Source organism: Suricata suricatta, chromosome 2 (assembly GCF_006229205.1).
Source record: "Suricata suricatta isolate VVHF042 chromosome 2, meerkat_22Aug2017_6uvM2_HiC, whole genome shotgun sequence".
In the NCBI taxonomy this organism is placed as follows: Eukaryota; Metazoa; Chordata; class Mammalia; order Carnivora; family Herpestidae; genus Suricata; species Suricata suricatta.
This window is the reverse complement of record NC_043701.1, coordinates 10,761,139-10,773,591: the sequence shown is the minus strand read 5'-3', so window position 1 is coordinate 10,773,591 and position 12,453 is coordinate 10,761,139. Positions and strand designations below refer to the sequence as shown.

At 41.7% G+C, this 12,453-nt stretch overlaps 1 protein-coding gene across 1 annotated transcript in view; it reads left to right on the top strand.

Annotated features, from left to right (window-relative positions):
* Positions 1–11,833: 11,833 nt before the first annotated feature.
* The window catches only part of LOC115304738 (olfactory receptor-like protein OLF3), a 1,227-nt gene continuing 607 nt past the window's right edge, over positions 11,834–12,453 (top strand). The window contains exon 1 of the mRNA XM_029955010.1: positions 11,834–12,424. Within this exon, the coding sequence (XP_029810870.1) occupies positions 11,834–12,424 (591 nt within the window). The remainder of the gene's footprint in view (positions 12,425–12,453) is intronic.

Sequence of the window (12,453 nt, the reverse complement as noted above, 5' to 3'; positions counted from 1 at the left end):
ATGTTACCCAAAGAAACTATGTAGTCTGAGTATTCCAGAGAGAAGGAAAAAGGAAGATAGCACCAAGTGAACGGATTAAGTATGACTGTTTAGGCAAACCAATGCCCTGCATTCCCTGTCCAGCTGAGGAGAAAGATAAGAATGGGATAAGACAAAATATATGTGAATAGCAAGAATTGATCCTGTGGTGGCAATGCATCAATGTTGGTCTTCCTCTGGCTCTGAAAAAAACAGGCACTGCTTCAGTGTGCATGGGCGGGTAGGCAGGTCCCGCCTCCACTGAGGGTCCCTCAAGCTGCTCCCAGAGGCCCCGCCTTGGTGGTTGTGGTAAGAAGAATGGCAGCGCCCCAACCCCTCCTTGAACTAAGCGTTGCAACACACTCTTTTGGGTCCAATCTCCCTGTGCTGTGGGTGGGCCAAGTTGTATTTTCCAAGCCCCACACGGTTTCTGATCCTAGTCCACACATTTAATGATACTGCCCAAAATAAGGTGTACTTTTGCAAGCAGGAGGCTTCCTAGCTAGGAATGGAGTAAGGTGAGTTGGGAGCAGTTCTCCTGGCACCACCTGTGATCGGGGCCCTGAGCCCAAGGAGAGGGCCCCAGCTAAAGAGAAAGGATCTCTCTCCTGAGACCCTGTAGTTATAGATGAAATGATAGGATCCCTCTCTGTCCTGGATTGAGGTTTTTCTCTTTTCTAGAGACAGCTCTATGAGTGTTTCAGCCTTTCTCTTCCCCTCATCTCTCCTTGGCTCTGGGAGGCTCTGCACAAGGAGGGAGACAGAGAGTGTCCCTCCCCTCCAAGCCTCCAGGTCATGGCCAGTTTTTATGTTCCCCAGTTCGCACTCACGCACCTGTGAGGCTGTCATCTTAATGGACTCTGTCTCTTTTCCTCCCAGAATTTTGCGGATCAGAGTATTGTGGCTTCAGTCCTTCTTAGACTGATAGACGTGAGTGGGTGAAATGTATACAGCCCCTAATTCTCTGCCATCTTGCCAGGATCCTCCGACATCTTTATAATATTAAGTTGTCTCATCCAAAGAATGAAATGCCTTTGGAGTTATTGTGATCATTGTTAATGTCCTATTTAAAGTTTTAATATTTTCTCCACATTCACTTAACAGATATTTGTTACATGCATGTTATAGGTTGGGCACTCATCCAAGTATGGTAGGTACAACAGTGAAAACCATAATTGTCCGTCTTCATGGAGATTACATTCTAATTAATGGAAATAAACAAGAAATATAAGATACAATATGTAGTATATGTAGGTACTGACAGCTAAAAGGAAATTAAATTGGGAAGAGGAGATAATGAATACTGGAAGAACTGAAAGTTTTGGCAAAGTGCTCCATAAAATCATATCTACTCTCTGATGAGAAATCTCTAAATACTTAATAACATATGTTGCTATTATAAATGGCATTTTATTTTATTTCTCTCATTGATTATTATTGGTGTACAGAAATGCTATTGATTTCTATGAGGTGGTCTGGTATGTAGTTCTTTCTTCTTAAATTTCATGATGAAAGATTTTTTTCTAGGTATATAATATCATTTGTAAATAGTTATCACTTTCCTTATCATCTTGGTTATCTTAATCTATTTTTTACCGTGTCATTGTCCAGGGCCCTAATTTCAGGTTAAACAGAAGTTACAACAGCAGGTATTTTTCTGGTTCCTGATCCAAAAGGAAGTATATAAAGATTCACTATTAGGTATAATATTTGCTGTGGATTGAAGACATTTAATTTTTATTAAGTTTTGGACAAAAAAGTATAATAAGGTGAGGGAGTACCTGCTTAATAGATTATAAATATAAGTACAATGAAACTGTGGTATTGGTGTAGGAAAAGGTATGAATCAAAGGACAACCCCCAAAGAAATTTTTGCATATAGGAATTTAATATATCATCGATGTATAGTGTCAAATTAACATAGGAAAAGAGATTTCCTGCCATTCCTTTCTGGCCTGCCATGTTTTTGTAGGTAGTTCTGTAACCACTCTGATTCGTTTCCCTTTGTATGTGAGGACTCTTTTATCACTAGCTGCATCGAGAAATCTCTCTTTCTTCTTATATTTTGCCAGTTTCACTATAATATATTGTGCTGAAGGTCGGTTCAAGTTACATCTGAGGGAAGTTCTCTCTTGGATTTCAGTGTCTAATTCCTTCCCCAAATTGGGGAAGTTCTCAGATATAATTTGATCACGTACCCCTGTAGGACCTTTTTCTCTTTCTTCTTCTTCAGGAATTCATGTGTTACGAATATTGTTCTGTTTGATTGTATCAATCAGTTCTCAAAGTCCTTTCGTGCTCCTGGATCAATTTCTCTGTCTTACTTGGCTTCCTCTTTTTCTATAATTGTGTCTTCTGTTTACTTATTGTCCTCTCTGCCTCTTCAGATGGAGTGGCAGCCTCCATTTTATTATGCACCTCATTTAGAGCATTTTTTAAAATGCATCTTAGCTATATTTATTATCCCTAGTCTTTGTATCAATAGTTTCTCTGGTGTCTTCCACGCTTTTTTCAAGTCCAGCAATTAATTTTATGACAATCATTCTAAAATCTTGCTCCATTATTTCGCTTCTATCTCTTTTAAGCCATTAGGTAGCTATGACTTCCTGGAATTTCTTGAGAGGAGGGTTCTTCCGTTTCATCACTTTGACTAGTGTTCTCTCTTGTCAGTTTTAAAAGCTTGTTATGCATTCTGCACCTGTGAGTATTGCTCTATTAAAGGAGACTCATTGACTGTCCAGGGTCTGTCCATTCAGGAAGTGTTCTTTTAATGGTGTCTTTTGGTTTCTCTCATTTTGCCTTTAGTTATTTTATTTCCCTACACAGTGATATTTGGGTCTCTCCACCATATGTACTTTGACTTGCTTCTTGCGGTAGCCCTAAAAAGGAAAACAGACAGACAAACACACAGGAAACAAAAACACGCAAATGTACAGACAAATCAAACAAACAAGCAAAGCCAAAGAAGAAAGAAAAAAAGGGGAGGGGGGACAAAACAAAGGACAGTCTAAAAGCATACAAACAAAACTCCCAGCTACAAATAAAGAATAGGGCGTAGGCAGTGTTGTTCATAGAGCATATATAAGAGTGAACGAAAGGGGTGTGGATGATGTGAAATTGAACCTTGACTACGCAGAGAGTCTAAAAGGTTTAATTCAGAGGGAGAAAGAGGAGAATATGGTAGGAGGTGAGGAGAAAAAATGAAGATAATGTTACCCAAAGAATCTATGTAGTCGGAGTATTCCAGAGAGAAGGAGAAAGGAAAGTAGCATCAAGAGAATGGATTAAGTATGACTGTTTAGGCAAACCAAAGCCCTGCATTCCCTGTCCAGCTGAGGGGAAAGAAAAGAATGGGATAAGGGAAAATATATGTGAATAGCAAGAATTGATCTAGTCGTGGCAAGGCATCAATGTTGGTCTTCCTCTGGCTCTGAAAAAAAAAAAGGGCACTGCTTCAGTGTGCATGGGCGTGGTTTATTGTAGGCAGGAACCACCTCCACTAGGGTCCCTCAAGCTGCTCCCAGAGGCCCCGCCTTGGTGGTTGTGGGAAGAAGAATGGTAGCACCCCAATCCCTCCTAGAACCAAGCGTTGCAACCCACTCTTTTGGCTCCAAACTCCCTGTGCCATGGGTGGGCCAAGTTGTATTTTCTAAGCCCACACTGTTTCCAGATCCTAGTCCACACACTTTAATGATACCATCAGATGATGAGATGTACCCCTGCATGCAGGAGGCTTCCTAGCTGGGAATCGAGTAGGGGGAGTTGGGGAGCAGTTTCTCCTGGCACCGCCTGGGATCGGGGCACTGAGCCCAAGGAGAGGGCTCCAGGTAGAGAGAAAGGATCTCTCTCCCGACACCCTGTGGTTATATATGGGATGATAGGATCCTTCTGTGTCCGGGCTGAGGTTTTTCTCTTTCCTAGAGACAGCTCTATGAGTGTCTCAGCCTTTCTCTTCCCCTCAACTCTCCTTGTCTCTGGGAGGCTCTGTGTGGGGAGGGGGGCAGGAAGTGTCCCTCCCCTCCAAGTCTCCAGGTCCTGGCCAGTTTTTATCTTCCCCAGTTCACACTCATGCACCTATGAGGCTGTCTTCTTAATGGACTCTATCTCTTTTCCTCCCAGAATCTTGCGGATCAGAGTATTGTGGCTTCAGTCCTTCTTAGATTGATAGACGTGAGTGGGTAAAATGTATAGGCCCCTAATTCTCTGCCATCTTGCTAGGATCCTCTGACATCTTTATAATATTAAGTTGTCTCATCCAAAGAATGAAATGTTTTTGGAGTTATTGTGATCATTTTTAATGTACTATATAAGTTTTAATATTTTCTCCACATTCACTTAATAGGTATTTGTTACATGCATGTTGTAAGTAGGGACATCATCCAAGTATGGTAGGTACAACAGTGAAAAACAAAAGTGTCAGTCTTCATGGAGATTACATTCTACTTAATGGAAATAAACAAGAAATATAAGAAACAATATGTAGTATATGTAGGTACTGACAGCTAAAAGGAAAATAAATTGGGAAGAGGAGATAATGAATATTGAAAGAACTGAAAGTTTTGGCAAAGCGCTCCATAAAAATCATATCTACTCTCTGATGAGAAATCCCTAAATACTTAATAACATATGTTGCTATTATAAATGACATTTTATTTTATTTCTTTCATTGATTATTACTGGTGTACAGAAATGCTATTGATTTCCATGAGGTGGTCTGATATGTAGTTCTTTCTTCTTAAATTTCATTGATGAAAGATTTTTTTCTAGGTAAAGAGTATCATTTGTAAATAGTTATCATTTTCCTTATCATCTTGGTTATCATAATCTATTCTTTACCGTGTCATTGTCCAGGGCCCTAATGTCAGGTTAAACAGAAGTTATGACAGCAGGTATTCTCCTGGTTCCTGATCCAAAAGTAAGTATATAAAGATTCTCCATTAGGTATAATGTTTGCTGGGGATTGAAGACATTTAATTTTTACTAAGTTTTGGAGAAAGAAGTGTAATAAAGTGAGGGAGTACCTACATAGTAGATTATAAAAATAAGGACAATGAAAACTGTGGTATTGGTGTAGAAAAAGGCACGAATCAAACGACAACCCCCAAAGACACTTTTCCATATAGGAATTTAATATATCATCGATGTATAATGTCAAATTAACATAGGAAAATATGTACCACTAAATAAATGATGTTGGGGCCAATGACTCTATAGCGGGATGAAGGAATAACATCTTTGCTAAGACATGCCAGGACCAATGACTCCAAATAGCTAAAGGAAAGGAAGTTATGTGTATTTCATAAATGAGTTTCTTTTTGTTCCCTCCTAAAAAGGTACTCAATAATGGTAAAAGGCTAGGAAACAAGATAATAAATCCACAAAGTAAAGGGGACAATACATAAGAAAACAAGTCTTTTAAAGAAATGCCAGCAACATTTGGGAAGCTATAGAGAATTTTTTTTCCCTTTCTTCTCTTGTCTTTTTGAGGTCCAGACCTCACAGCTCTCCTACACTTCCAACTCCAGCCCTCACGTAGCACCCTGCAGGCAGCCTCCTATGCTTAGGAAGTGGCTCTTGGACAGCTGGCTAGGAGAAGAAGCTCCTGTGAAAGCTCCCAGAGTCAGCCGAGGAGGATGAATCCCAAGCTCCTTCCTGGAGCAAGGCCAGGTAGCTGGGCAGAAGGGGACAGCCTGGTCCTTCTCACAGACACAAGGCCCATGAGTGGAGATCGTCCTCCCTGTCGGAGAAGGGAATACTCAGGGCTTCTGTACGTTTCACTACACAGAGCTGAACATCCTCACTGGAGTTTTTCCTCACATATGGCTGTACTATTATTAAAGATTTTGAATACTGAAAATCTCTAAGTAAAAACTAAGGTGGCAAAGACTGTCTTCCTTAAAGGAAAAGGCACACATTTTCAGAAGCTTACAGGATGTGGTGGGAGAATTCCAGACCTAGGGATCAGCCCCACCAGAGGTTCTTCCTGGACACTGGCATCTGGAAGCCTCCCTGCACATGCTCAGAGCAGAAAATGAAATACAGGGCATCCCACTGGCTCCCTGAGTTGCCTGGTTGGGATCTGTTGCTCTAAAGAATATGGAGATGGGTTATCTAGAATGAGGGCTTTGAGGTGTAATCAGCTCTTCATGTTCACCAAGTGTAGTAACAATTTCCACCGTGCAAGGCTGGTGGCAGTGAAGACCCAGACATACCCCATCCCCTTGAGAAATTAGAGTTTGGAGAGCTCCTTTCATTGCCCTGGGGACAAGGAAACAAAACTTTGATTTGCCAAGTTGAACTATGGGTTCAGGTGTTTGGTGCAGAAGTGACCAGAGGGGAAGGGAAAAGACAAGAAATCTAATAAACAAAGCATAATTGGCCCCTTGAGACTTTGTCACTAAAGTTAGAGAAAGTGAACCTGTTCCAATTGCACTTGCTTCAAATTCTGCAACTTGCCCAGCCTTGCCATTTTTGCAAGGTACGGGGTGACCTCCTCCTCCACACTCCAGAGGTGAGTCAGCCCTTGTCAGGGTCTTTTGAACACTCATTTAGCAACATGAGTTCTGAAAGCCAGTTCCTGTGATCTGTATTCTCCCCGGTGTTCTTCAAGCCTAAAGACCTGGTGGCTTGACCTAGTTATCTTCTCCTGGAGATCTGTCCCGGGAAATATGTCCCGGTTGTTCAGATTAGGAAGCCAAGGATTCGAGCAATCTAAGAGTCCCCCAGCTGTGGTGGCCAGAGTCTGCTCATCATATGGCATTGGTGTTCATCTCTGTTTTGTGTCCCTGACTCCTGAATCAGAGCACAGATGCTAAGTGATGCTGATGGTCCTTTTCTTCACTGATGTCAGTAGAAAGAGGACTCCCGCACAGATGAGCTCTATCCTCACCTTACAGGATGTCCATTTGGGGAACAAGTCTTTAGGGTACCATCCTTGTCTGAAATGCTTCCTGTATCCGCCAATCTGGGGCTGGCCAGGAACCTAATACAGCTTTGCTACTACCCGCTGTCCACACCCGCACGCTGATTAGGCTGCTTAGGTGCTGCTTGTTGTTAAAACAGTCGCTTTCATGTTTACATGTTCAAGTGTGTTTCATTTGCTTATTAATTAAGTAACTCAATTTAGGTATTTTCATTATTCCTGGATAACTAGGTGTCTATCCTCCCTGGAAAGGCACCAGTTATGCCATTATCTTGATTTTACAGATATGAAAACTGCCGTGCTAGGTTTTTAGGAGAATGTGTTCTTTCCCATAAAGCTTTGTTCCAGTGGAAGGGGCTTTCACAATACAAATCAAATGTTGGTGCTGCATGAAAATGCTCCAAAGAGGCCGAGCCTTGATGGTAAATGATCACAGCAGCGATTCCACTTGCAGTAAAGAGTTTGTGGGCTACTCACCATGCCTGGTTGCAGCTTGAAGTTCATTCTCTCAGTACTCTGGGTCAGGGAAGAGAAAACTGTCACACTGGAGCAGGACTAGATAGGAGCTCAGCAGAGGAGAGGGCTGGGAGAGCATGCAGGAGGCTGTCTGACCCAGGAGTCTTAACTTTTGTTGAGATCCCTGCTGTCCCCCTCTTCTGTTTGCTCTCTATGCAATTTACTGCCCCTTCTGTTCTTTGTCCCACATCCCTTTCCTTTCACAAGTATTTGAAAGCCTAGAGGAAAGGCATCTGGGTTTTGAGTATGTGCAGTGTGCTGTGGTAACGCAGAGAGGACTCTGGGAAACTGTCTGCGCCCCTCTACAGAGCAGATGATGGTAAAGTGGTTGAAGAAGAGAAACTAAAGCGTGTGTGATTTGTGATTCAGTAATGCAAATACATATACCTTATACATGTTTTTTTCTGAATCTGCTATATTCTTGGTGGGGAATTTAGCGGTTTTCAGTAATGTAACCCCTAAATATTTGAGGAAATATTTGTCCTGAAGATGTGTGTGTGTGTGTGTGTGTGTGTGTGTGTGTGTGTGTGTGTGTGTGGTGGGAGGGTTGTCCTGAAAGATCTCACTGTTCATATTTTCTGGGAGTTTATCAGTTTCCGACATAAACCTATTTTGAGCAGAATTTCTACCATATAGAACCAAATTCTGGAAAATTACCCTCCAGAGAAGAACTAAAAAAATAAATAATAAGGGACTAAAAATAACATGCTGGAATTGAATACAAAGATAAATAACATATCAGAATCCCTTCATGTATAAAATATTGGATAGCATTAGCAATGTGTACATTGATTAAATGTTGAGAACATGGCATCTATAAACTTTTCTCCCATTTTCATTGTTTCCATTTCTTCTTCATTTGGTGTAATTTCTATTCCTTGGCTTCTTCATTGCACTCTTTTTCTCTGTCTTCCTTTCTGGTTTCTTTTTCTTTTCTAACCATTAAATCTCTCTCTGACTTTTTCCTTTTTTCCATAGTGAGTTTATCTCCATCTTTGCTCATTTATTTATTCTTATTTACATCTCAATATATTCTCCTCTTCTGTTTGACTTTTTGTAATGTTCTCTTTCAGATACTTATCAAGTTACTACTTGTCTATTTAAATTTGGGCTAGTTTTGATTTTTTTTTAAAGACATTTAATAAAAGACATTTACTAAAGATTTTAAAATTGGGACATAAGTCATATCACATAAAGTGAAGCACTTCACAGTGCACTCTTCGGTAGCAGTGCATCCCAGAGTTGTGGTTTTATGTTGTGAGCGTACAACTAAGTAGGTGTGAAAGAACTTGGTGAAGAGCTAGGGCATGAGTGAGTGTGCTTGTGTGTGGGACCCCCAGGGGGCGCTCTGGAGAGCATTCCTTTCACTGGAAAGAACTGGAAACTTCTCCACCCATGTGATGATTTGGGTTTAACTAAACTGTCAGCCATTCAACCATTTACCTCTGCCTTTGGAGTGATTATCAAGTGGCCTGGAAATGTAGCCCACCTTTTATGTTAGTGTGATGGTAACTATTTACTCAAACAGAGAGGATATGTTGGCATTACTATGAGGACTCACCACTAAAGATAATAGAGTCCAGGTTCCCCATGGGAGGCAGATCAGAAGGGACAAATCTCCCCCAATGAGCCCAGACTCATCCCCGCAGCCCAGGACACTTTGTTGGGCCTTTAACCTTTTGTGAAATTAGATCATTTTTCTTTCCTTTAGTGTCTGTAATCATAGCCCTTCATTTTTCTAAAGGGAGAAAGGAATGGCTGCCTGCCATGGACCCCTCTTGCTGTCATCTGCACATCAGACCCAAAGTAGAAGCATGATCATGTTTCTGAGTTTGTGAAAGATGCCAGCTAATCCCGTACTACAAGAGAGGTTCTGAATGAGGGGGATCTGCTTTGTTTCTCCTTGTCCTGTTGTGCATGTGGCCTGGAGGACAGACTGCACCATGACCGGTAAGTGGGAGGCACCTCCTGAGCTCCGCCGTGACTCTGAGGTGGGAGAACCAAAGGCAGAAGGAACTGAGTCCTCCTGATATGTCTCCTGGTTTTATGTTAGGTGAAGCCACAGCCTTTCAACAGGCACTGTCTCCGTGCTGCACATGGGGCCATGCTGGGCACAGAAGACAAGGGCTGTGCCCCCTTTACCCACTGACCCCCCCCCATACTAGTCCTTTCACCCTTTTTGCCACCTGCCAATAATGGGCCATATTTCAGAGTATTGTTGTGATGATTATTATGTTATGTTGTATTATGTTAAATGTTGTATTATGTTATATTATGTTTTATTGTATTGTATTATATTATATTACTTATTAGATGCATGGAGTATTTAGTATAATTTGGTATAGAGTATGAAATAAATAAATACAATGTTTGTTTCGATCAACTCGATACAGACAGAAGTAGTTATTTTTCTTTCTTCTCTCACCAGTCTTACCCCCGGTGGATTTTGCATCGAGATGAGCAGGCATGTTTCAGGAGCCTGTTTAAAAAATGTTTAGTTTGATAGCGTGAGAGTGGGAAAGGGCTAGAGAGAGAGGGAAACAGGATCTGAAGGGGGCTCTGCACTGAGAGCAGCTGAGCACAAGGGAGGTCGACATGGGACTCATACTCACCAACCACGAGATCATGAGGTAAGTCAAAGTCGGAGCCTCAACCAGCTGAGCCACACAGGTGCCCTAACACATCACTTTTTAAATGTATCAAATGTATTTTACCGAAAAGGAGCAAAATCACTCATGCAAATTATGTGTCACTCAGAAATGCACTTGTCTGACTATGTTACTGAGCAAGCATAATATGGCTTTAATGACAAATGCCCTCTTTTGGGTGTGTTTGGAGACAGTTGGGAAAACACTACTTGTTGTGAAATTGTTTGATTTTTTTAAAAGGACATTTAAGTCCTGGTTGTAGGAGGGAAGACAGTGTAAGTGGATCTGGTACTACCCGGTCCCTTCACGGTCACACTGCCTACGTGCATGTACGCACCTCTGACGTACCTGGAAGAGTGGCTGCCTCACGGTTACCTCCGACCCTGGGCAGACAGGAGTGAGGAAAGGTGATCTGCAGTCCATCTGACGTACAATGTGGTTCAGATCACTGGAGCTGCTTTAAAGGACAGGTTACAATAGAAATGCATCTTGGAAACAAGTCATCACACTTGGTATGTTTCAGGTTTTATGAAGTGTGATATTTATTTGGTTTATTTTCTGAAATAATACCTCAAAGCAGTAAGCATGAAATTACGATTAATTTCATCAACACTTACTTTTTCAGCAATTCTTGAAATGTATAAATACATATATGCATGTGTAGAAAGAGAGAGAGGTGTAATTCTCTTCTAAAAGTGCAGATGTGCACATGTCAGAGAGAGAGAGCTGTGTAAAGTATGGTCTTCATAGCCATTGGTGAATCTCTAAAAAGCATTGGGATGCTAAAAATACATTTACATAAGGATAGGAAAGTACAGTAAACATACCAGTCCATATTTTTTAATTTTTTTGTTTTATTAATTTTTGAGAGAAAGAGACAGTGTGAGCAGGGGAGGTTCAGAGAGAGATAGGAAGACACAGAATCAGAAGCAGGCTCCAGTCTGAGCTGTCAGCACAGAGCTCGAGGCGGGGCTCTAACCCATGAACTGCGAGGTCATGAACTGAGCTGAAATCGGAGGCTTCACCAACTAAGCCATCCAGGTGCCCCCATACCAGTCCACATTTATCATGGCTTTCATGACTAGGAAATTTTCTAACCAGAGTAATGACAATATTTTTTTTATCTCAATGTAAAATGTGGCACAATGAAAAGAAGCTAATGAATGAGTAGGTATGGTGCAACAGACATTACAAGCAAAGGGACACTAAATATTAATCTAAGCTATTGGTTTTTAACCAGGAGGTTGAACGACCTGTTAATTTGAACATTCTGGAAAAATATCATTCTTGAATGTGACCTACTTATTTACAAGAAAGAAGTCACTTCAGAAAAATATCTTTCATATGAACCAAAAAATTTCTCACCAAAAAGACATAAATTCTCTATTATAGCTACTAAATGGAATAGGATTTTAAGTCTAAAGACTTAATAAATTTCCTTCCCCCATTTATATGCAGATGTTTGGGAGACAAAATTACATTCCAATAAATTGAATTTCAAGAATGTAACTTCTTTTCTCCTTGATTTCTATCTGCACAGCTGGGTCCCATTGTGCTCCTCATGTGGACGTGTTCAAGCAGAGAGTGGATGATGATTTGGCTGAGATGTTCTAGAAGAACTTCAAGGTCAGATGGGGAGGCTCTCCGGATGGTCTAAAAGACACTTTCCAATCCTGAGGTTTCATGGTTTGTTTTTTCAACATCTTGAGAGTTTGATCCTCTGAAATTCATGGGTCAGGAAAATAAAACCCAGACATGGGTGAGTGAGTTCATACTGCTGGGGGTGTCCAGTGACTGGAAGACAGAAGTCTTCCTCTTTGTCCTGGTCCTGACCATGTACTTGGTGACTCTTGTGGCAAATGTTCTTATTCTTCTTCTGATAGGACTGGACAGCAGGCTTCATAACCCCATGTACTTCTTCCTTAGTGTTTTATCCTTTGTGGACCTTTCTTATTCAATCAGCTTTGTCCCTCAAATGCTGGCCCACCTCCTCTCAGCCCGGAAGTCCATCCCATTCTACAGCTGTGTGCTCCAGCTCTACATCGTTCTGGCACTGGGTGGGTCTGAGTTCTTCCTGCTGGGAGCCATGGCCTATGACCGCTATGTGGCGGTGTGCCACCCACTACGCTACACAGTCATCATGCATGGGCGGCTGTGTCTGGGGCTGGCTGCTGGCTGCTTGGGGGCTGGTTTCACCAATTCACTGATGGAAACGATCATTACGTTCCGGCTGCCCCTGTGTCACAATGTTATTAATCACTTTGGCTGCGAGACCCTAGCAGTGCTACGTCTAGCCTGTGTGGACATCTCCTTCAACAAGGTCATGGTGGCCATCTCGGGATTTCTGGT